This window comes from Muscardinus avellanarius (genome assembly GCF_963383645.1).
Source record: "Muscardinus avellanarius genome assembly, chromosome: 3".
NCBI classification, from domain to species: domain Eukaryota; kingdom Metazoa; phylum Chordata; class Mammalia; order Rodentia; family Gliridae; genus Muscardinus; species Muscardinus avellanarius.
The window spans coordinates 997,142-1,022,020 of record NC_137788.1 but is presented as its reverse complement, the minus strand read 5'-3'; the positions used below and the strand labels follow the sequence as shown (position 1 = coordinate 1,022,020).

The 24,879-nt window shown below is 57.7% G+C and overlaps 1 protein-coding gene across 3 annotated transcripts in view; it reads right to left on the bottom strand.

Annotated features, from left to right (window-relative positions):
- The window catches only part of PRKCZ (protein kinase C zeta), a gene marked incomplete at both ends in the record, with an annotated part of 108,719 nt that extends 90,281 nt beyond the window's left edge, over window positions 1-18,438 (bottom strand). For all 3 annotated transcript variants that reach the window (XM_080692588.1, XM_080692589.1, XM_080692590.1), the window contains 4 exons: window positions 8,883-8,933; window positions 11,234-11,323; window positions 12,829-12,950; window positions 18,368-18,438. In XM_080692588.1, the coding sequence (XP_080548714.1) occupies window positions 8,883-8,933; window positions 11,234-11,323; window positions 12,829-12,950; window positions 18,368-18,438 (334 nt within the window). The remainder of the gene's footprint in view (window positions 1-8,882; window positions 8,934-11,233; window positions 11,324-12,828; window positions 12,951-18,367) is intronic.
- Window positions 18,439-24,879: the final 6,441 nt, after the last annotated feature.

The window sequence follows — 24,879 nt, the reverse complement described above, 5'->3', positions numbered from 1 at the left end:
AAGGCCTTTGTATGCTAGGCTAGCATTTGGCCACTACGCTCTACCCTGGCCCTATATTCATTTTGAAACAAGGTCTCACTAAGTTGCTGAGGCTGGTGCAGAACCTGCAATCCTCCTTTCTCAGCCTCCCAAGTACAAGATAACAGGCATGCGCCACCGTGTCCGGCCTCAGCCTCAAACCTGAAATCCTTCTGCCTCAGCCCCGAGTTGCTGGGACTACAGGCAGGAGCCACTGTGCTCAACACACACTTTATACACGAGCTTTCATCAACAAAAACATCATTTCCTGACTGGGACAAGAGGCCCTTGCTGACACGACACAATTTGTCAATAATTCCATTTCACAGTGGGGTTAAACCGAGGGGGTGTTCAGGGCAGCCAGGGCAGTCACTGGCCACCGAGCCCCAGCCCAGGCTCTTACCAGGCACTGGTCAGCTCCATCTTGCTGGAAACCTGATCTTTCCAAACTTGCCAAGGAAGAGACATTTAAAAATTGAACTTTGAAAAGACCAGACACATTCAAACCATCAAGTTAAACAACAAAGTCAGGGTCTCCTCCATGCCCCAGCAGGTAAGAAGCCCCTCCTTGGCTAATAGATTCAGGGGCACTGGACTGCGGCTGAAGCCCTCCCCTGACAGGCCACGGTCTCCCCCGCACCAGCTGCTGAGGAAGGCTTGCCGGTCACCTGGCTTGCCTGCGTGAAGCCCTCTGGGGCAGCCAGGGGGCTTGCTGCGGCCACCGGGGATGGGTGGCATCCGGCCGGTTCTGCCTGGAGGCCCCGGAGACGGTGCAAACGAGGTGCCCTACTGCACGTATTTAGGGTAGTCCTAAAAATAAACCAGCGTGTTCAAATACACTGCAGGGGTTTGAAGGGCCATCCCCCTGCACGAGCAAGAGCTAAGTAACTTCAGTACCAAAAGCAACCTGAACGCGGTACAAGTGACGGGTCAGGTGGTTTATTTTCAACAAAACTTTTCTTTTTTTTTTTTGCGGGTCTGGGGATGGAACCCAGGGGCATTTGACCTCCAAGCTACACCCCTGCCCTATTTTTTATTCTTTATTTATTTATTTATTTATTTATTTATTTATTGGTGGTACTGGGGTTCCTGGAAGCCCTTCTACCTCCGGGCTACACTCCCAGACCTCTTTTTACATTTTTATTTGGAAACAGGGTCTCCTAAGCCAGCGCGCATGGCTGGCTTCGAACCTGCGCGATCCTCCTGTCTCTGCCTCCCAAGCGCGGGGATTACAAGCGTGCGCCACCACGCCCGGATATTCTTTATTTTGAAACCGGGTCTCACTGAGTTGCAGATGGCCTCACTAAGTAGCTGAGGCTGTCCGCGAACCGTGATCCTCCAGGTCTCAGCCTCCCTAATGCTGGGATTACAAGCGTGCGCCACCACGCCCGACATCGACAAAACTTTTCTGCCTTTTCATAAACTAACAAACACAGAGTGCCTGCGCTGTGCCTGACCACTGGGCTGGGAGCCTGGCACTCCCCAGGGTGGGAGCCATGGCCAGGAGAGGAGGGTACAGCCTGGCAAAGGCCCTGTGGCACGCGACAGCAGGAAGACAGGAGGTGAGCAGGGCAACACGGGCCCAGGGACCAGCAGAGAGGGAACACCCGGGTGCTCTGCAGGCCAGCAAGCCTGGCCTCACAATGAATCTAGGTCAGGAAAAGAAGAGCGGCAGTCTGAGCCTAACCCCTTGAATGGCCCTCCAGAGAGCTGACCTGCTGGGCTCCACCGGGTCACAATGATCCCAACACTCACAGCCGTATCACAGAGCAGAGGTATGTGCATTAGGGGCAACCCCAAAAAGAGGGAAGCCATGCTGGGACCACAAACCCTGATGGCCTCTCCAGCCCCAGCTGAGGAGCTCAGGTGGGCTCTGCTGGCGCCCAGCGTGGGCTGGGTCTGCCAACATGCTGAGCCTGGGATTCAATGGCCTGACAGCTGATGGGCAGCCTGGCAAGTCCCAGACAGGGTTGCTGGCCTGGCAGTAAAGCCTGGACAGTAAGCCCTGGGCTCAGAGCAGAGCTCAGAGCACGACTCCTTACGTAACTGCTGGGGGCCCCAAACTTCATGAAGATGCTGGAGAAGGCGCCTCGCTGGGGCCAGTGCAGCTGAGACAGGGTATGACGGCTCCGGGCAGATCTGCCCCAAGACACACACAGGCTGGCCGGATGGTATCAAAGAACATGGCTTTCTGAGGAAGGGTCCCTTCGCACCCTCACGCTGTCCCCATTATGGCTCTGACTGACCTGCGGAGGGCCACAGGACCGGAGGTATGGATGCTGGCCTGGCTCTGAGGCCTCCGGCAGCATCTGCACCATGAGGCTACATCGACCATACTCCACCACGTGTGGTCACAGAGGAGACCCCCGACACCCGGAGATACCATGACACAGCTTGTTTATGCTCACAGTGGTTCGTGGGCACGAACGCCCCTGCCCCTGCCGAGGTCTCTCCTGCCACCCAGCCACATACCAGGCCTCTAATTCAAGGACCCAAAACAAACAAGTCACCCTGCGACCTGAGCGGGCACCAGCAGCCCCATGCCTGGGGGAGGGGTGCACCCTCCCTGCGACCCCTCTGGCACCCAGCGCCCTCCCATCAAGGGAGAGCCCTTCCCTGGGAAGCCTGGTCTTTCCGGGCCCCAAGGCTGCCATCAGCCTGAAGGCAGAGGCTGCTGCTGCTGGTTGTTTTGGGTTGATTTTTTTTTTTTTTTTTTTTTTTTACAAAAACACCTTGCAAAATGGACGTCAGAAAAACACCCCCATTCCCCTGTTCCCACCAAGGATCGTGCAGCCCCCAGACCCATTGGAGTCTACCTCCAACCATGTCAGCACAGGAAAGTGGACGCCAGAGCCTCGCTCCCAACATCCGAGGACCCCCAGTGAAGCGAGCCGGCCGGCTAGCGCTGGTCAGGCCACCAGGACTCCGCTCAATGCGATGCTACCGTCAACGCAGACCTGGGCTGGCCAGGCAGGAGGGCAGGCTCGGGCGGTGAGACCACGAGCCGGGGCTGCGCCTGTTTATGGAAACAGGTGCTGGCTGCTGGCGCCAGCCCCAGCGACCCGGGTCCCCGTACTCCACCACTGTGGCCTATTGATCCGGCTACTTGCAGCAATGCAGGGCGAGAAGCGAGCAAAGACATGCCTGCTCGTCCTGCCCAACGCAGACCCACGGACTCACAGCCATAAAGCACCGGCCGCAGCCACGCTCCCATAGCCAGGCTCCCCGGGGCCGGGTGCTGAGGGGCCAGCTGCCCTGGCCAGGCCAGCCTCTGCGGCAGCCGCCAACCAGAGCCTCGGGCACATACCGTCCGTGTACATCTCCTTCCTCCACGCCCTGCATCAGCAGCATCGCTGGCTCGGCATGCTTACTACGGCTTGTTTTTCTGAAAATCTGTCAGCCTGGGAAAACGAGCGCCTCTCCCCGAGCTTGACATCCTGCCGCTGCAGCAGCATCCCGGCCAGTCAGCACCAGAACATCTGCGCTGCACGCAGGCTGTGGTAGAGCCAGGACGAGCCCGGAGCGCCGGCTTGAGCAGCCCGCCCGCCGCTTGCACGCGGCCTGCAAGATTGCGGGCCTGGCAGCAAACCCGCGGAAGAGACGCTCGCTACTCACCGGCTTTCTTCTCCTGCCTCCTCGGCAGGCGAGGGATTCTTTATGCTCTACGGGCGGTGGGCGTACGGGGAGGCATTTTCTGTCCCTTCACGGAAGCGATGCTGCGTCCCCTGGCCTCTGGGTCGACAATAGGCAGGGTGGGCTACTGCTGGAGAGCAGACATCTAATGGAAGGCTGGCCGCCCTGCTCCCCGCCTCTCATCCCTGCCTCCTCATGTCTCCAGGCCCGGGTGGTACCCGGCTCCCCTGGGAAGCTGCAGCCGGCAGCTGAGGCACAAGCTAAAACATGGCATGGATACCGAGGAGCTGACGTCACATGAAAACAAGCTTCTGCACTGAATCGGTGCTGGAGGAGGACGCGGCCAGGCGAGGGAGGGCCAGGCTCGGCAAGCCTTCACGACCCCACACCCCAAGGCAGCCCAGCTGACCAGGGCCCTCCAGACCAACACCACAGTCTAGGATTCGGGGTGTAACACCCGCAGGCAGGGGGGTGATCTCTGACCTGTATCCAAATGGGCTTTGCACAAATCCCAAGGGCTGCTGGCACACAGGCCCGTGCCGGGACCAGAGGTGCTGTGGTCCGGGTCAGCGTGGGCCAACCCTAGGGTCAGGTGGCCTTTTAGTGCTGTTGCTACATTCAGGCGTGGGGGGGAGGGGAGCAGTGCAGCACTCCAGGGAGGTAAGACCCCCTGCTGGCTGGGAAGCGCACAAGCTCCAGCCTGGGAGGGAGGTGCCCCATCACCGCAGGCAGGACCCCTCGCTGTGCCCTGCCCTGCCTGGCCGCAGCCAGCCCGGCCTCCTGGGCAGACCCGGAGCTGCTGATGGATGGCTTGACCCCCCCCCAATGCTGGTGCCGGACACACCCGCTCCTCCAGTTCTAATAAACATGGTGGGGCAGTGCCAGCTGGGCCAGGGATGACGCTTGACCCTCACGCTGGCCCTGAGGGCCCGACCTCACCCGGGGCGGTCATGGGGAGCTTGGAGAGGCGGCTTCCATCACCACCCTTGGCAAGCAAGCACTGTGATCAAGGCGCCACAGGGTGGAGGTCCAGGAGGGCGAGCCTCCTACTCGGACCTCTGCCACGATCAGCACAGGAAGGCCCGGGGTTGAGCTCCGTTTTCTTACTTTCTGCATTTCCGATGCTCTGGCATTTGGGGCCAGGCTGACCCTGGAGGGACTGTCCCTTCCAGTGTGGCTACTTCCAGACAGAGCACAGGCCTCGTCCGTCCTGCAGAGAATCTCCAAATGCAAACCGACCGGCCCAGAGCCGTTTCCCAGACACCTGTCCATGGGGCCTCCACGCCCTGGGCCGGGTCACCAGGGCCAGCCCCGGGGCCACGGGCACCGGGTGGCTCACATGGCCCACCTGAGCTGCCCGCCTCTCCCTGCCTGCGTCCCGCCGCCTGCCGACCCCTCTTTCCCCGCCGGCCCGCACCACTCCCCGGGGCCTGAGTGACAGCAGCTTCTGACCTGCCGGCCCCACCACACTCCACTCACTGCAGAACAGCCACACGCTCAAATCCGTGTGTTCTTTGCATTCGTGGTGTGGACTCTGGGCCAAAGCCCAGGGTTCACATGCCAACTCCTGAAGCCAGCTCTCCAGGGACATGGGGTCTGGGTCTGCACTCGGAGACCACCAGCTCTGCACCGGACGCATCAGACAACGGGAAACTCCCTAAATGCGAAACTAAGGAGCCCCGTTCCAGTGGACAGCCACCAAACCACATGGTGTTCTGTGCCAGCAAGATAAGCAGGGCTTTACAGTTTTAGCTGATTAAATAAAATGAAAATAATACCGAGCCGGGCATGGTGGCGCACGCTTGTAATCTTAGTACTTGGAAAGCTGAGATAGGAGGATTGCAGGTTCGCGGCCAGCCTTGACAATTTAGTGAGCCCTCTGTAACTTAGTGAAACTCTTTCAAAATAAAGAATAAAATGGGGCTGAGGGTGTATTTCAGAAGCAGAATGTCCCTAGTTTAATCCCCAGTACCACAAAAAATAAAAAATAAAAATAATAACAAGCCAAGCATGGTGTCAGGCACATACTTGTAATCCCAGTACTTGGGAGGCTGAGACAGGAGGATCACAGGTTCATAGCCAGCCTCAGCTACTTAGTAAGGCTCTCAGCAACCTAGTGAGACTCTGTTCCCAAATACAGAATAAACAATAGGGCTGGAGGTATATAGCTCAGAGGTAGGATGCCCCTGGGTTCCATCCCTAGTACCACAAAATAACAACAACAACAACAACAACATTTTTAGAGAGTTTCCCTGAGACACAGCCTCACATACTCACTGGGGGATCATCTACAATGGTGGGGCTAAGTGGCCATGGCTGAAACCACATGGCCCACGAGCCCCAGGTATTTAGTGCCCACCCTGTACTGAGCAGGTCTACAGGCCCCTGACAGACACAAAGTCACAGAACATCTGAATCACTGTACTATGCTGGGCTTCAACAGGAAATGCAAATGACCCTGGGTGCAACCTAAAAACTGACACATGGACAGAATGGCACGTGCCTGTAATCACGAGATTCTGGAGGCTGAGATAGAAGGAACATAGTAGGTTCAAGGCCAGCCTCAGAAACTTAGCAAGACTGTTTCCAAATAAAAAAGGGCTGGAGGTGTAGCTTGATGATAGAAGGCCCCTGGGTTCAATCCCCAGTACAAAAAAAAAAATCACCTATGACACCCTTCATGGCCTCCAGCCAGCCTCTCTTCTGGTCCACTCCAAAGTCCAGCTTTGCACAACACTAGGAAATTCAGGCTGGACCAGCAGATTGCTAATTTTGTTGGAAGCCTATTTTAGGCAAAAATGTAGCTTTTCCGGTTTGTTGCAAATAGTTTGAGACCGAGCAGAATGAGAGCGGATTTTTCACAGAACAATAGACATACCTATAATACGAGGGAGTCACACGTGTTCACCTGCTGGAAAGGATTCCGTGGTGACCGTCTCCCCACGCCTGGGCGCAGGCCTGACCAGCCCACTGCAGCGGGGTGGCCGGGCCCTCCACTAGTCAGTCGGGCCCCCCGGACCGGGACCCGACTATGCAGGCCAAGAGCACACCAGGGCCTTCCAACACCATGAACCCTCACGGGAACCTCGCCACCAGCCCCAGGCCAGGGGCACTTGCCCAGCAAAACGCGGTACTCCTGGCCTCCCGGGATACGCCCCGCATCCCAGGGTGCCGCACGCTGCTCCGCACAGGCAGAACCAGGCAGAATCGCACACACCTGGGGCTTCCCTGTGGGGAGTGCACCCGGCCAAGGGCCCCAGCTGTGCCAGGAGCGCATGAAGCTTCAGGATCAGAAAACAGGCGGGACAGCCAGGCATGCATCATCTATGATTCCCCTCCTTGGGAGGCTGAGACAGGAGGATCACGGGTTTGAGGCCAACCTCAGCAACCTAATGAGACCTTGTTTCAAAATAAAAAATACGATAGGGCTGGGGCTGGGGCTCAGAGGTAGAAGCCTTTGGGTTAAACCTTTAGTACCAAAAAACAAAACAAACAAAAAAACTTGAGTGGGATGGTGGCACAGACACGACGGGGCGGGGATGTGGGGGTCGCAGGGAGCAAGGGATGTGGGGACAGGGAGCCGTGGAGGACAGGGACTAGAGACATGGCAGCTGGGTGCCCGGGGACACAGGAGGGAAGAGCAGACAGTGGATACCGGGATGGGTGGAGGAGGGGCCGGGAAGGGGGCAGACATGGGGGGCAGGGCCAGGCCCAGGGTGTCACCTGGAATGACCCCACCAGAACAAAACATGGCCTTCCCACGGCATGAGAGAGCGGGTCCGGGAGAGCGCACAGGCCGGCCCAGCCGCACCCCGACACGGACGCCAGAGCTGCACACACGCCCTGTCCATGGAACCCTGGAGCCAGAACAGTTTCCCGTGCCTAAGACGGGCATGAGCACCTGGCCGAATGCCCACTGGAGGGACGGCAACGCGAAGCCTGGGGCCGCGAGGAGCAGCTGCTTCGCTCCTGACCCCAGGGGGTCAAAGGCCCCCCAGGCAGACGAGGACACATGAGTGGGGGACGCACTGCGGGGTGGCCTGCCCGTGGCCACCTTGGCTCCTCCCCTTCCCAGCCTCTGATCTAGCAAAGGCTCATGGGATGTTCCAGTAGAACTGTGCCCAGCCTGGCACCACCCCTGGCAAGCATCCGGAGGACCACTCAGGGCCAGAGCCGGGCGGGCTCAGGCCACGCTGCCACTCTTTACATTCCTGATGGTGCTGTGCCCCGGCCTCCTCCTCATACCTCCATCCTGGGTGCACCCCAGGTCCTTGGACAACCTGGGGGCCCTGTCCTGCTCCTGAGCCACAGGGTGTCAGACACTGGCCTGTGCGAGGCCTGGCACAGTCAACACCCACACAGGGCAGGAGGCAGACAAGACCCCCAGCAGGGCCGAGGCATGTGGTGCCCCAGCTGCAGGGCTGCTGGGTGATGCCCGGGCCCAAGGCAGGTAGATGGGCACTGCCAGTCTTGCCACCGTGGTAATGTCATCCAGTGGTAGACACACCGCTCAGGTGAGCAGAGTACGGGGTGTGAGGGCACAGCAGTCAGCCCGCCCCGGGGACCTCCACCTCCCTATGCGCTCAATGCCCATACAGACGCCCTCTCCGGCTGTGCACCCTCCCTGGCGTGGCACAGGGCAGGTTCTGGAGTGGCAGGGCCGTCCCACAGCAATGCCGCCAGCAAGACGAGCACCTGCGCCTGACGCCCGAGACCGCCCGGCACCCTGCCACCAAGCCTGCTGCTCACCTCCCTGGAGCCATGGTCCTGCAGCCCCAGGCTGGCACCGCCCCACTGGCACACCACAACGGGCATCTCCTGCACCACACAACCTATCCAGACATCGGGCCTCTTCCCTTGCTGGCCCAGCTGCTCCCCTCAAGCCCCGCTCCTGGAGCAGCACCCCAGGCTCCCGCCCAAAGCCCCGACATGCAGAAGTGCACGGCAGTGGGGCTGGGGCAAGGGCCAATGGCCAGGCTCGGGTGGCCGCGCAGGGCAGGCCAGGGCACATCCTGGGCCTTGCTGTGCCGCCAAGAACCAGGCCAGGCTCTCCCACAGCGCAGTCCCATCAGTCTGACCGCATAAGAGGCGACACCAAGAGTACCAGGCCCACGTGGTCACAGCAGCTCCTGCAAGGCCAGTCAGCCAATCCGCCCCTTGGCACAATGGCCAGCATCACCAGCACCGCCCCACGACAGCCCCACAGGTGCAAGGCAAGCCACAGCACTCACTGTCTTCTCCGGGGCAAGGCAGGCCTGGCTGCTCTGGGATGCTCGGGAACACTAGACAGGAAGACAGAAAATGAGAGGTGAGTGTCCACCACGGCCTGCCACTAAGTCCTGTCCTTGAGCCGGCCGGGGCGCACCCCTGGAATCCTCGTACTCAGGAGGCGGAGAAGGGGGGACTGCAGGTGCACAGCCAGCTTCAACAACCTGGCGAGGCACTCCGCAACCTAGTGAGACCCTGTTTCAAAACAAAAAGAAAATAGGCTGGAAGTGCAGCTCAGACAGAATGGCCCTGGGTTCGATCCCCAGCACCAAAACCAAAACAATAATAAAACAAAACAACAGAGTCCTGCCCGAGGGATGCGGACCAGGGATGCTTTCACACAAAGTGCTCAGCGCAGCCTGACGAGGACCTGCTCTTAGAAAGGTTTCCGGGGCAGAACCTCGAAAACCAAGAACAAGCCAGGCATGGTGGCGCACGCTTGTAATCCCAGTGCTTGGGAGGCTGAGACAGGAGGATCGCGCAGGTTTGAAGCCAGCCACGCGCGCTGGCTTAGGAGACCCTGTTTCCAAATTTAAAAAATGTAAAAATAGGTCTGGGAGTGTAGCCCAGAGGTAGAAGGGCTTCCAGGAACCCCAGTACCACAAAAAAAAAAAAAACCCAAAAAATACCAAAATAAAGAATAAAAAATAATGCCGGGCGTGGTGGCGCATGCTTGTAATCCCCGCGCTCGGGAGGCTGAGACAGGAGGATCACACGGGTTCGAAGCCAGCCTCAGCTACTTAGTGAGGCTCTCAGCAACTTAGTGAGACCCTGTTTCCAAATAAAGTATAAAAGAGGTCTGGGAGTATAGCCCGGAGGTAGAAGGGCCCTGGATTCTATCTCAAGTAAAAGAAAGGAAGGAAGGAAGGAAGGAAGGGAAAAGAAACCAAGAACAGCTGGGCATGGTGGCGCACGCTTGTAACCCCAGCATTTGGGAGGTGGAGACTGGAGGAACGGGACTCACGGGCAGCCTCAGCTACTTAGGCCCTCTGCAACTTACTGAGAGCCTTTTTCAGAAAAAAGAATAAAAAATAGGCAGGTGGTGTAGCTCAGTGGTCGAATGCCCCTGGGTTCCATCCCCAGACCCCCCCCAGAAAAAAAGAAAAAAGAAAAAGAAACCAAGAACATCTGTGTGTGCCGAATCCCGTCTTGTAAGGCTTCGAGATCACTGAAAAATTCAAGGATAAAGGCAATTAGAGGCATCTAGACAGCAGAGCCGTCAGAGGAGAACTACTGACTTGCATTAATAAATTAATATGGAAATGAGAAGGAACTGCAAATCCTTTGAAAATTGATTTTTTGTTGTGGTGGTGGTACTGGGGATTGAACTCAGGGGTACTCAACCTCTTAGCTACCTAGAGCTACAGCCCTAGCCATTTTTTTCCAAATTATTTATTTATTTATTATTATTATTTTTTTTTTTTTTGCAGGTCAGGGGATGGAACCCAGGGGCATTCGACCTCCGAGCTACACCCCCTGCCCTATACTTTATTCTTTCTTTCCTTATTTTATTTTAATTACTTTTTTTGGTGGTACTGGGGTTCCTGGAAGCCCTTCTACCTCCGGGCTACACTCCCAGACCTATTTTTACATTTTTATTTGGAAACAGGGTCTCCTAAACCAGCGCGCGGGGCTGGCTTCGAACCTGCACGATCCTCCTGTCTCCGCCTCCCAAGTGCGGGGATGACAAGCGGGCACCACCACGCCCGGCGAATCTTATTCTTTATTTTGAAACAGGGTCTCACTAAGTTGCGAAAGGACTCACTAAGTAGCTGAGGCTGGCTGGGAACTGTGATCCTCCAGTCTCAGCCTCCCAAATGCTGGGATTACAAGCGTGCGCCACCATGGCTGGCTTCAATTTATTTTTATTTTTATACTGGAAATTGAACATTGTATTGGAGATTGGGCATTGTATCTCCAAGATATACTCCAGGCCCTTTTCATTTTTATTATTTATTGTGGTACTGGGGATTACCTCTGAGCTAAATCCCTAGCTCTATTTTATTTTCATTTTAGAAACAAGAGTATCGCTAGGTTGATCAAAGTTTCACTACTTGTTGAGGCTGCCATGGAACCTGTGGGGTGTAACTTGGAGGAAGAATACCTGTGGGGTAAATCCCTTGTCACACATACACACACACATACACACACACACACACACACACACACACACACACACACACACGCACAATTTAAATCATGACTCCAGGCAGCTCGGCAAAGATGCCCACAAGTGAGGAGGGTGAGGAGGACCGCCCAGGGGCACCATGTCCATAGGGCAGATGAAGAAAGGTGCCCTGCCAGCCCCACTCACCGTGGATGACGAGCCCATCGTCCCTGTGCTGACAGGCCAGGCGGAAGGCCTCCTCCAGCTCCATCTGCGAGGACACGGTGCAGGGGTCACCTGGGAGGGCAAGAGCACCGCTGAGAACAGGGGGCAAGGGTCCCGGGTGGGACTCGCTCAGGGCGTCACACGCCACGCTGCGTGTACAAAACCTCGCTGCCTGTGACCAGCCACCCTGCAATGGGGTCCTGGGAGGACAACAGTCCAACCAGCAGGTAGCCCAGTCCCCGGTCCCCACCTGAGGACCGGTCAGTCTCTGAGGGGAGTCAAGCTGGCCGCAGCCACCCTGGAGAGCAGCAGGAGCGCCAGGAACCTTCTCCCAGGCCAGCCCAGGCCGAGGGGAGGGTCCCAGCCCGAGTGCTGGGTGGGGACACAGGAACACGGGACCAGCCCACCTGCCCCAGGTGCTCCCACCAAAGAGGGGCTCAGCCGGCAGTCAGCAGGGGAAGCGGCCCCTAACTGCCTCAATCCTCTGCTCTCTAGAGGTGTGCCTGACTGAGGGAAGGAGAGGAAGACAGGGAAGGCAAGAAACAGAGATGGACAAGCAGGAAGGAGGAAGGGAGAGAGAACAGAAAGGAAGGACAGAGAGGAGGAGACACAAAAAAAAAACAGAGGAAGGGAGCAGGAGGCAGAGCGAGACGGAGAGGGATACTGCGGGGCTGCCTGCGCCTGACTCCCTGCTCCCCCAAAAGCAGCTAAGCCGGGCATGGTGGCGCACACCTGTATTCCCAGTACTTCAGAGGCTGAGACAGGAGGATCACAGGTTCAAGACCAGCCTCAGCAACTGAGTGAGGATCTCAGCAACTCAGTGAGACTGTTTCCAAATAAAAAATAAAATGTGCTGGGGGCGCAGCTTGGAGGAAAGTAGTCCTAGCACCACAAAAGCAAACAATACCCCCCCAAGAGCTCATCCTCTCCAAATCACCCGCCAGACAGCCCAGGTTGGGGAAAGGTCAGGAGAAGGGGTCAGGGCCTGCCCACCCAAGGCGAGGCTAGGAGACCCCACTACCTCGCTGCGTGGAGGACCAGAGTCCTCCTTCTGAGGGACACCTCTTCTCCTGTCCACCCAAGCCCAGTGTCTATTAAAACACGTAAGCCAAGCCAGATGTGATGCTCGTAATCCCAGTACATGGGAGGCTGAGACAGGAGGATTGCAGGTTTGAGGGCAGCCTCAGCAAGTAGTGAGACTCTAATCACCCAGTGAGACCCTATTTATAAATAAAAATAAAATTTTTTATTTATAAATAAATTTATAAATAAAAATTTATAAATTTATAAATTTATAATTTATAAATTTATAAATTTATAAATAAATTTATAAATAAAAATAAAATTTTTCCCCTCAGGTTTGAACCCTGAGTTCAAACCCTAGAACCACACACACACACACACGCGCACGCGCGCACACACACACACACACACACACACACACACACAGTAATGAACACTGCAGCCAGTCTTCCCAGCCATCCCTGTTGGGGAGGACCAGCCCTAACAAGTTTAATTCGACACTCTGCCTCTCCCACGAAGGGCAGCTTGGCGAAGCCAGGGAGGACGGAGGCTACCTTCATTGTCCACCCACTTGAGGGTGAGCGGATGCTCCTGGGTCAGCCCACACATGTCCCGCACCTCCTCGCAGAGGTCATCGAAGGTCGTTGCGGCATCCACGCTGGTGATCAGGATGTCCCTGGGGCAGAGAGGACATGTACAGCTATCACCATGAGACTGAGACTAGATACTGGTTATTGATAAAACAGGTTATTGATTAGACATATTAAAAGTTCCCCAAAGACAACCTGAGAGTCCCTCCATGAACACCTGAAACAGAACCACTAACCATTAACCATGGGTTTTGTTTGTTTTGTTTTTCTGGTCTGGGGATGGAACCCAGGAGCATTTGACCTCCGAGCTGCACCATCTGCCCTATTTTTTATTATTTAAAAGCGGCCCTCACTAAGTAGCTGAGGCTGTCTGCAAACTGCGATCCTCCAGTCTCAGCCTCCCGAATGTGGGGTTACAAGGGCATGGCACCGCGCCAGGCTCATTAACCGTGGGATTTGCATTGGTGGTGGTGGTGGTGGTGGTGGTACTGGGGATTGAACCCAGGGGCTAATTTTTTCCTCCCAGCCCTATTTTTTTTTTTTTTTGGTGGTACTGGGGTGGAACCCAGAGGCTTTCTACCTCCAGGCTATACTCCCAGACCTTTTTTATACTTTATTTGGAAACAGGGTCTCACTAAGTTGCTGAAAGCCTCACTAAGTAGCTGAGGCTGGCTTCGAACCCATGTGATCCTCCTGTCTCAGCCTCCCAAGCGCGGGGATTACAAGCGTGCCCACCACGCCTGGCTTCCCAGCCCGATTTTTTATTTTGAAACAGGGTTTCACTAAGTTGCGGAGGGTCTCACTAAGTGGCTGAGACTGGCCACAAACCTGCAAGCCTCCAGTCTCAGCCTCCCAAGTTTCAAGATTACAAGCACGTGCTAACCTGCTACTAATCCAGGTTTTTAAAAATCACCATCGGAGCTGGATGTGGTGGCACACACCTATAATCCCTGTACTTAGGAGGCTGAGACAAGAGAATCACAAGATTGAGGCCAGCCTCACCAATTTAGTGAGCCCCTGGGCAATTTAAACTTAGTGAATGAGATCCTGTTTCAATAAAACAATAACAGAGGTCTGGGAATGTAGCTCAAAGGTAAAATGAATGGCCCTGGGTTCAATCCCCAGAACCCCCCCAAAAAAGAAAACAGAATCAGCAGTGGAGACCAGGTAGAGTGGTGCCCATCTGTAACCCCAGACCACGGGAGCCGAGGCAGAAACAGGAAGGCAGAGGGTTGAGGCCAGTTTCGACAGATTAGTGTGACCCTCAGCAGCCTTGTAAGACACTGTTTTAAATTTTAAAAATAAAATAAAATTATTGGAGGTAGAATGCCCCTAGGTTCAATCCCCAGTACCACACACACATTAAAAAAGGTTGGTGATGTAACTCAGAGTTAGAATGCCCCTGGTTCAATCCCCAGTACAACAAAAAACAAAAACGCCCATCACTGGGAACTGGGTCTGGTGGTGCGGAGGATGAGACAGGAGGATTACGGGTTCGAGGCCAGCCTCCACAATACAGCGGGACTCTCAGCAACACAGTGAGGTCCTGTATTCAGAACAAAAAACTTAAAAAGACATTTGGGGCGCACGCTTGTATCCCCGCGCTTGGGAGGCTGAGACAGGAGGATCGCACAGGTTTGAACCCAGCCTCAGCTACTTAGTGAGGCTCTCAGCAGCTCACTGAGACCCTGTTTCCAAATAAAGTATAAAATAGGGCTGGGAGTGTAGCCCGGAGGTAGAAAGCCCTGGGTTCCACCCCAGTGCCCCCCACAGCATTCAGGAGGCTGAGGTAGAGGAGCGCAGTGTGCGGGCAGCCGCAGCCGCTGAGTGTGGCCTTTGGCAAATCACTGACACCCTGTTTCAAAATAAAGACTAAAAAATAGGGCTGGGTACAACTCAGAGGTAGAATGCCCCTGGGTTCCATCTCCAGTACTGGGGGGAAAAAGGGCTGAGGGTGTAGCTTGGAGGGAGAATGCCCCTGGGTTCAATCCCCAGTAACACACACACACACACACACACACACACACACACACACACACTCACTCACTCACTCACTCTCCCCCCCCCCACCAGGACCACCCTCATAAGTCGCCCCCTAGTGGACGCCAGGCAGCTGCTCCAGATTCCCACTTGCCCTCTGAGGCTGGCCTTGGCAGTCAGCAGGAGCCCGCCGGCTTCATTAAGAGAATCCAGTCAGTTTCCCTCAAACCTGAAGGCTGCAAAATCCGGCCTCGCCCTGGAAGCACCCTTCGAGGAGGCGGTACATCCAATGATCAGAGGCGGGCAGGGATGGCTCAGTCGACCTCAGCGCCACCACTCGGGCTCACGTTTGGAAAACCAAGGCACAGAATACCACCGCCTTTCATCTGTTCGTCCCCCAAATGGGATGTGGGCTAGGCACTTGTCTCCCGCCTCCTCCCGTGGGGAGAGGGGTGCGCTCAGGTGCAACTTCTTTTTACTGCAACTGGAGCAGGGACCACACCTTTGCCAAGCTCACGAGGCTGCCAGATTGGCCCAGAGCGGACACCCACAGGCGCAGGGCCTACAGAAGGAAACCCAGAGCGCCCCGAAACACCCCGGCGACACCAGCACAGGCGCTGCCCCGCGCCAGCCCCTGGCTCCCACCAGGCTGCCTGGGTTTCAGCAAGCAAGCCTTGGGAAGCAAAGCCTTTGTCCCGAGACACGGAGTGGGAGCGCTGAGGACACCCGGGCAGGCCCGGCTGCCCTCCCAGCCAAGTGCTCCGCTCTCCACAGCCGCTAACCCAGCGTGTTCGCGGCAGCCCACGGTGTCATGGCAGACGAGGGAAGGGGAGACACGGGGGAGCCCTGGGGCTGATCAGCGGGGCTCCCATTCCGCACACCTGTCACCTGGGGTTATCCAGACCCTTACCTACCCGGCCCACATGCTCACCCTCAGACCCAGCAGCCACCAGTCCTGCCACCAGGGACTCCCAAAGCCAGAGGGCCTGCCATCTCTTCACCTTTGACCTCTTCCTGCTCCCAAGTGGAAGCTACACTCTTGCCCTCCCCACCCCTCAGTGCCTGGAGAACAGGGGGCAGCTCCTATGAAACCCCAGAGTTTTGGGAATGCCCAGCAGGAGGCTGGCCATCACCCCAGCCACACGCCAGGCCTGAGCGAGGCGCCCCTCGGGAGGCAGCCCTGGGCAGGCGGCACGGGCCCAGCTGAGGGCTCTCCCTGGACACTGAGGGCCAGTGGAGTCAGCGCCAGCCTGGCCGACCGCCCCCCTGAGCCCTGCATCCTGAGCACAAGCAGGAACGAAGTCTGAGCAGGACAGAGGGAAAAGCCAGGAGCCCGGACGGCAGGGTCTCCAACCCCCAACAAGACAGGTGCTGCCCAAACCCTCGCAGACTCTCGGCTCGCCACTGCAGGGGAAGCTGAGCCCTGACCTCTGGCTCAGAGGACCTCAGGGATGGCAGGGCAGATGGTCATCACATCATTCTTGACCAAGAACAGGTTTCAGAGAGGGGAGTACTGCCACACATTTGCAATCCCAGCACTTGGGAGGCTGAGACAGGAGGATCCCAGGTTTGAGGGCAGCCTCAGCAAACAGTGAGACTCCTTTCAACCTAGGAGACCCTGTCTTTCAAATTATAGGCCTGAGGGTGTGACTTGGAGATAGAATGCCCCCGGGTTTAATCTCTAGACCCAACACACACACACACACACACACACACACACACACACACACACACGAGGCCAGGTGTGGTGGAACATACGTGTGATTGGAAGTTCAAGGACTCAGCGATTAGTGAGACTCTCATCAACCTATGAGACCTTGTTTCAAAGGAAAATAAAGTAAAACAGGGCTGGGGGTGTAGGTCCTTGGTAGAGTGCCCCTGGGTCCAATCCCCAGCACCAAATAAAATAGGGCTGGGCATGTAGCTTAGCGGTAGAATGCCCCTGGGTCCAATCCTCAGTATAAAAAAAAAAGCCTCAGACCATTCCCTCCAGCAGCTGCCTTCCTGGACAGAAATGTGCTCGTAGCCCCAGGCTTTGGGAAGCTGAGGGCTGACCCCCCATCACAGCATTGAGTCTCCAACCCCTGGAGAGGCACTAGACGGGCGCACCCTAGGAAACGCACCCTAGGAAACGGAGCTGGGGGGGGGAGGGGAAGGGGGGGCGGGAGACGGGAGAGAGGGGAAAGGGGAAGGAGGAGGGGAAGAGTAGAGAGGGAGGGGCACAGGGGAAAGGGAGGGAGGTGGAGAAGGAAGGAAGGAAAGAGGAAAGGGAGGGTGGGCGTGGGGAAGAGGCAGGGCGCTCCACCTCCTCGCTGGGAACTGGAGTCCACAGCTTGAATTTCGCTGCCAGTAACCAAGCACTCCCCAGGGGCCCAGGCGAGGGGAGGGGCGGGCCGGCAGGGCAGTTCAGCCCGGGGCTGGGCCCACCCGCCCAGGCCCTCTGTGGATCCGGGACTTTCTACCATCACCTGTGGCCTCCTGCCCCTCCGTTTGGTGGCAGGAAGGAGTTGGCAGTTTGTGGGGTGTTGACAGGTGTTCAACACAGAACTGGCACTGCCCGGAGGCTCCCAGGCCCCAGTGACACTCCACCCTTCTTCCTGCCGCCTTCCAGGCCAGACAGGACCCGGGACCTCGACCTCAGACCCCCGGAAATCCCGCTTCCCCTGGCTGTGCCGCCGCCTCCCCCCAGAGCCACGCCAAGGGGCCCGCACACAGTCAGTCCAAAGGAAGAAAACCGGGGCCAGCAGCGCCTGAGCCCTGACCCTAACCCTAATCTCCCCCAGGCTCCGAGGGCACTCACTGCCCAGGACTGGGCCACCGCCTCGGGAGGACCACGTCCCTCCCACCGGCCTCTGGCCGGTCCCTTCCCAGGACTGGCCAGGAATTCAAGAGCTCGGTGCACCCTCAGGGCTGCCTTGGGGTCAGCTTCGCTCCCGGAAGGAGCGCCAGTTCCAGACCCCATCGACACAAGGGGCCAAGGGGCCAGGTCTCCCCCCCACCCTCCGCACCGCAAGGGGCAGCGAGCCTGGGCCCTTCCTCCGGGAGGCAGCGCCGCCTCCGGGCTCCCAGGGCTGACCCCTTCCAGGTGCCGCTCTCCAAGTGACAGCGAGAAGGTGGAGCCGGGGAGCAGCGCGCAGGCCAGTCCCCAACCCGTCCCCGCCATCCGCGGCGTCGCCAAAACGTCCTGCCGCCGGGCAGTGACCCAAACCTCCGAGGCCTCCCCGGACGCGGCTGCGCGCACGGCCGTCCGCGGGGTCACTGGCCCTTCTTAAACGGAGGCGCCTTAAGCCAGGGGGGGCAGCCTAGCAACCCCAATTCTTAGAAACCTTCCAGAAGTGCTCCGTTTCCGTGCTGGAAACTTTTAGCCCTTACAAGTTCGTGGCCTTCAAGTCCCGGACCAAACTTCCCGGGGCCATGTCAAGGCGACGGGCGAGGCGGCCGCGGGCGGGGCGGGCAGCCTGGACGCCGCGCCGCCCCGTGGCGACTCGAGGCCGCGCGGCCGGCGCTCCCCGACGGCGCTCACCCGCTGTAGTGCGCCTTCAGGCGGACGCGGCCGGCGCTCCCGTCCATCTTGGGCCCCGTCCTGCTGGGCATGGCGCCTTCGCGGGCCGCGGTCAGCGCCCAGCCGCGGGCGGCCGGGCCATGGCGGGCGGCGGCGAAGGCGGAAGGGCAGAGCGGCGGCCCGACGGCGCGACCCTCCACCTCGGGCGGCGGGCGGGGCCCCCGGTGGGCGCGGCCGCGGGGACGCGCGGGGAGGGGGCGCGCGCGGGGCCGGCGTCCGAACCCGGCCGACTGGGCCAGCCGGCGGCCAATCCGCCGGGCGGGCGGTCCGGGGGCGGGGGCGCGGCACCTGCGGCCAATGAGGGCGAGGCGGGGCCGCCACCTGAGCCAATCCTCGGGGGACCGCGCGGCCGCCGCCCAATGGCGCGCGCGGGGCGGACTACCTGTCGGGCGGGGCGGGGCGCGGCCACCTGCGGCCAATGGGAGCGCGCGCCGCGCGGCTCTGCCCGGCAACGGGGACGGCCGCCGACCTCGTGCGGCGGGCTGGGGCCGCGCTGCGCAGGTGGGCCCCGCCGCCGCCGCCAAAGCGCGCCTCCCCGGCCCACGGGGTGGGAGCTCCGGCCCGCGGCGCTCGGCCAGCGGCCGGGCGACGGAGGCGAGCCGGAGGAGGCGCTGGGCCAGGACCGCGGACAGAGGCGTCCCGGGACGCGCCGGGCGGCCGCGGGGCGCTCCGCCCCAGACGTCGGGCGCGGTCAGCAGCCCCGTCCCTGGATGTCGAGGACCAGGAGCCTGGCCCAGGTCCGGCTCGGCTGGCTGTCGAGGACCCCGGCTCTCCCCTGCCCCTGCGGCATCTAAGGTTGTCTACACTCGTCGTTTCTGCTCGATTCCTCGACGATCCTAAGGACTTCTTAGCCTCTCGACTTGGCCCCCCGGCGCCCCCTTGGTACCAGGCACCGGGGTGACTGACCCTGGAGGACCGCAAGGACGGACAGTCCCTGCGATCCTAGATTTCTGCTCTCCCTAGTGATGGCTGGCGTGCAGAGGCACCTGCTGACAACCTGCCCTCGCCTACTGCAAGTGCCAACATCTTAAAAACCTTTGCAGCCGGGCGTGGTGGCGCGCGCACGCTTGTAATCCCGGTACTTAGGAATCCGAGACAGGAGGAGCGCTGGTTCGCCGTCAGCCTCAGCTACTTAGTGAGACCCTGTTTCAAAATAAAGAATGAAAATAGGGCGGGGGTGTAGCTCGGAGATAAAATGTCCCTGAGTTCAATCCCCAGACCCGAAGGGAAAAGGGGAAAAAAAAAAAAAAAAAAAAGCCTTTACTGCCAGCCGGGGTGTGGTGGTGTTTGTCTGCTATCTCAGCACCAGAGGATCGCAGGTTCACAGCCAGCCTCAGCAACTAAGTGAGACTGTGTTTCAAAAAAAAAAAAAAAATAGGGTTGGAGATGTAGTTCGGAGGTAGAATGCCCCTGGGTTCAATCCCCAGTAACACACACACACACACACACACACACACACACACACAATCTCACACCTCCACCTACCCATTCCTCTGTCCTCTGTACAAAGTCCTTGCCCACCTGGCTGACCTGTCACTTTCGGTGGAACACAGCCCTCCCTATCACCACCCCACCCCACACTCTAAATACAGTGGGATCCTCACATGTCTTCCTGGCTCACCCCAGGATGCTACTCTCCAAATTTCCCCCACTCCTCCTCCCCCAGCCACACAAACTTTAAAACCAGGGTGTTCCAGACCTTAGCCACTGGGGGCTTCTGACTCCGAGTGCAGAGGGCTCTCCGGAGCCTCAGGCTGGACCTTACGACCCCACCCCACCTCCCGCACACCGCAACGTCTTAAAAACTCTCCTTCAGCTGCCACCACTATCTGGGGCTCAGCCGCAAAACCTTGGAGTCACCTTTAATCTCTCCTTTTCTGTGTGTGTGTGTGTGTGTGTGTGTGTGTGTGTGTGTGACACACACAGACACTGGGGGACTGAACCCAGAGACATTCTACCTCTGAGCTGCAGCCCCGTTTTATTTTTTATTTTGTGGGGGTGGGGGGTGATGTCTCACTAAATTGGTGATTTTGGCCTTGAACCTTCAGTCCTCCTGTTTCAGCCTCCCAAGTACTGGGACTAGAGGCTAGCACCTAGTTTAACTCCTCTCTTAACTCCCCACACAAGCCTGGCGTGGTGGGCACGCTTGTCATCCCAGCACTCGGGAGGCTAAGACCGGAGGATTGCGGTTCGCGGACAGCCTCAGCTACTTAGTGAGGCCCTCTGCAACTCAGTGAGACCCGGTTTCAAAATAAAGAATAAAAAATAGGGCAGGGGGTGTAGCTCAGAGGTTGAATGCCCCTGGGTTCCATCCCCAGACCCGCAAAAAAAAAAAAAAAAAAAAAAAAAAAAAACACCCCACACCCCTTCATCTGCAAATCCTTGAAGCCTCACCTTCAACATTCACAGAATCTAACCACACAGGGCCACCTCCACTATTACTGCCTGGCCCAAGGCACGTCATCACTGCTGGGATTTTTTCAACAGCTTCTGGTTTTGTCAATAAGTAAATCACTCTAAGCCAGGCATGGTGGTGCATGCTTGTAATCCCAGTACTTGGGAGGCTGAGACAGGAGGATTGCAGGTTCGCAGCCAGCCTCAGGAATTTAGTGGGGCCCTCTGCAATTTAGTGAGACCCTGTTTCAAAAATAAATAAAATAAAATAGGGCTGGGAATGTAGTTCAGAGGTAAAATGCCCCTGGGTTTCATCCCCAGTATCAATAATTAATATTAAAATTTAAAAAGTACATCACAGCTGAGCGTGGTGGTGCACGCTTGTAATCCCAGTACTTGGTAGGCTGAGACAGTAGTGAGGCTCTCAGCAATCTACTGAGACCCTGTTTCCAAATAAAACATAAAAATAGGTCTGGGAGTGTACCCTGGAGGTAGAAAGCCCCTGGGTTCCATCCCCAGTACCACAGACACACACAAAAAAATGTGTAAAAAAGTAAATCACACCTGGGCATGGTGGTACATGCTTGTAATCCTAGTATGTAGGGGGATGAGACAGAAGGATTGCAAGTTCGTGGCCAGCCTCAGCAACTCAGTGAGGCCCTCTGCAATTTAGTGAGACCCTGTTTCAAAAATTAAAAGAATAAACCGGGCATGGTGGCACACGCTTGTAATCCCAGCGTTTGGAGGCTGAGACCAGAGGATCACAGTTCTTGGCCAGCCTCAGTTACTTAGTGAGGCCCTCTGCAACTCAGTGAGACCCTGTTTCAAAAATAAAGAGACTAAAAAATAGGGCTGGGGGTGTAGCTTGAAGGTGCATTGCCCCTGGGTTCCATCCCCAGTACCGCAAAAATTAATTAATTAATTAAAAGAATAAAATAGGGCTGGGAGTGTAGCTCAGAGGTAGAATGCCCCTAAGTTCCATCCCTAGTAACACACACACACACACACACACACACACAGGAAATTACTCTGGTGTCCAGTGTTCAAACGCCCCAGTGGTTGCCACCGCTCTTGGGTGCAAGTCCTGACCCTGGTCCACACAGACCCCACTGATTCCCCCTCATCTTCCCCACTCTCATTCTGGCTCCTTGCCTCAGCTCTCGGCCCCTGGCTGCCCTTCGCCTCCGGGCGTTCACACAGAGAGAGCCTACTCCCCGAAGCTTCTCAGATATCCGCCAGACTTGAGTCTGTACCCAACTTAACTGATACCCATATGAGCAGTCTTCCCCTACCCCCAATTCCGGGGGCAGCTGTGTCCCCAGCTCGGGCACAGAGAACCCCAGGGCCTCAGCTGGGCATGAGGGGGACAGAATGAGATGAGGGAGGCCCGGCGGGCGTGGTGGTCAGTGGGGCTCCAGCCCACCCCCCAGGCTGGAACGGACCAGGTGGGCAGCTGGAGGGGTCCTGCCGGCCACCAGTCTCCACTATTAGAAGTAAATTTTATGGCATCATTTAAAAAAAAAAGACACGTATTTGAAAGCAGCTCAGGAAGGCGAATTTTCCTTTTTGCAGAAAGGGGTCATGCCACAGTAAGGCAAGCATGCAGAACATGGCAGAAACTTGCTGGGCGTTCTCTTTCCCGTGCGGGCTCCCGCGTGTGCTCCTTAGGTGGGAACAGAGCCTCACAGTCCTTACGCCATTGGCTGAAGGGAGAAGGGGTTGGCGCTCACAATTTCCAGGAAATGCTATCTTTACAAAAACACAAGCACGTGTATTTACACAGTGGCAGTTTAGCAGCACGGAGCCCATGCTGTGACAGAAAAGATCTAATTCTTTTTTCTTTTTCTTTCCTTTTTCTCTTTCTTTCTTTCTTTCTTTCTTTCTTTTTTTTTTTTTTTTTTTTTTCGTACTGGGGATGGAACCCAGGGGCATTCTACCTCTGAGTGATACCCCAGCCCTATTTTTTATTCTTTATTTTGAAACAGGGTCTCACTGAGTTGCAGAGGGCCATACTAAGTAGCTGAGGCTGGCTGCAAACCTGAGATCCTCCTGTCTCGGCCTCCCAAATGCTGGGATTACAAGGGTGCGCCACCACGCCTAGCAGATCTCATGATTTCTCACATGACCCCTGTGCCTGGCCCTGCAGGTGACCCTGTGGCCAGGATAGCAGCCTTGTCACCTCAAATGGCCAGAATCCACGTGGACACACACTTCCTGATGGGTGGGGCAGGCCAAGGTCTGGCCTGGGTGGGAAGAGGCTTCCAGAACTCCCTCATGGCTGTCTGATTTAAGGAGGCAGCGGGGGCCCTGGCCCTGATGCTCCTGCCCACCACAGGCAGAAGGGCCAGCAGGTGTGTTCTCTCTGTCCACTGGAAGCAGCCCATGGCTGGCCCTGGAGCCCTGGCTGACCAGGGCAGCCCTTGCAGGGAGAGGAGCTGGGGAGGGTCCAGTGGACGGTCCTTCCTGGAAGCTAGTTCTAGGTTTCCCAACACCCCCCCCTCATGTCCTGGCTTGAGAAGCCCCGTTCCTGTCCACACCTGGCCACACTGGAGGGGACGGAGGACTGGTGTTTGGAGGGTGCAGGAGGGAGCATACACCTACCCCTGGGGGGGGGGCATCAGTGGGGTCAGGCCCCGCCCCGGGAGGTGGGAGAGTCACTTACAGCCACTGAACTGAGGGCCCGATGGCCACCTCCCAGGCCTTCCCGCCCTGCCCCTTCCTCCCTAGGCCCCTGAGGGCAGAGGGTGCAGTCCTGAGGGACAGACAGCCGAGCCAGCATGGTGCACCACCATGTGGCCCCTGGTTGCCTGGCAACAGATGCAGTGTTTGTTCCCCGATTCCTGGACACTGGGGTCAGGCTGGGTCTCCTCCCTATCCACACAGCCCCTTTCTGCTGCAGGAGAAAGGGAACTGAGGAAGGGAGGCCGCCCTTAGGGAGTGGCCTCGGCCTTGGGGGAGGGAGGGCAGGCCACGCCTGTCTGCACCCTGTCCCCAGGGCAGCACCAAACAGTGGTGTAGACAGGTTTCAAGGACTCTCCTGCTGTGTGTGGGTATGGGGAGTGGCGGTGACCCTTGGAACGGAGAGCCTGGGCAGGCACGCCTAGAGGAAGTGACCCTTGGAGGAGAGCCTGCAGCTGAGGGCGGGTCCTTGCCTTTGCAGTTTCCACAGCGCCCAGATTTCACACAGAGATGTCACATACTTCCATAACCACAGACACCAGCCACTTCCCACCTGGAGAGTTAGCGGGCTTATAAAACGGCAGGTATGCAGACAGGCGCAGGTGGCGGAGCGCTTCCAGGGAGGGCGCCTGGGCGTCCAGCCTTCCTGTCTCCTGGGCCGGTAGGTGGGGAGCACAGGGGGCCACTGGCTGCTTCCCCCTGGGTGTGGGGAGAGGGTTGGGCAGGTGGGCCCTGGCCAACAGAGGGCAGAGTGAGGGCTCAGGGCAGCTTGTGAGCAGGGCCCGCTGTCGTCTGGCCTCTGGGTGCTGGCTCTGCAGGCGCAGCGGGGTTACCCACAGATCTCTCTGGTAGATGTCCTGGTGACTGGATCCTCACACGAGAGGGCTTTGTGCTCTGCTGCACTGTGCGCTGGCTCGAGGCCGGGGCAGAGTCCCGGGGTGGAGGGTCAGAGGGAACCGGAGGCTGCCCCAGGGCCTGGCTCGGACCCCACCCACCGCAGGGAGGGTGCTCACAGCTGCGGAGCCCGGACAGATGTTTCCTCTCTTTGTCAGAGAGGATGGGATTGGGGGAAAACGTGACAACACGCACTCCATTCTTTCACTCGTCCACTCCTGGTGGGGCCGGCTAGGCACAGTGTGAGTTGATGCCCTCAGGACCCCATCCTGGGGCGAGAGAATGTGTCTGTTCCTGCGACCACTAAGCCCTTCCTGCCTGGGATTAGACTGTGATTGTTTCCCACCAGGTCTCCTTCCAGCGCTGGCACTGCCGGCATTGGGGCCGTCCTTGCCCTGCAGGGTGCCGGGCAGCGACTGTGGCGTCCTCTCTGGGTGCTGGGGGCCAGGAGCGGCTTCTTCCCAGGGAGCGCACTGCCCATCTTCCCCAGAAGGGGGCGTGAGAGG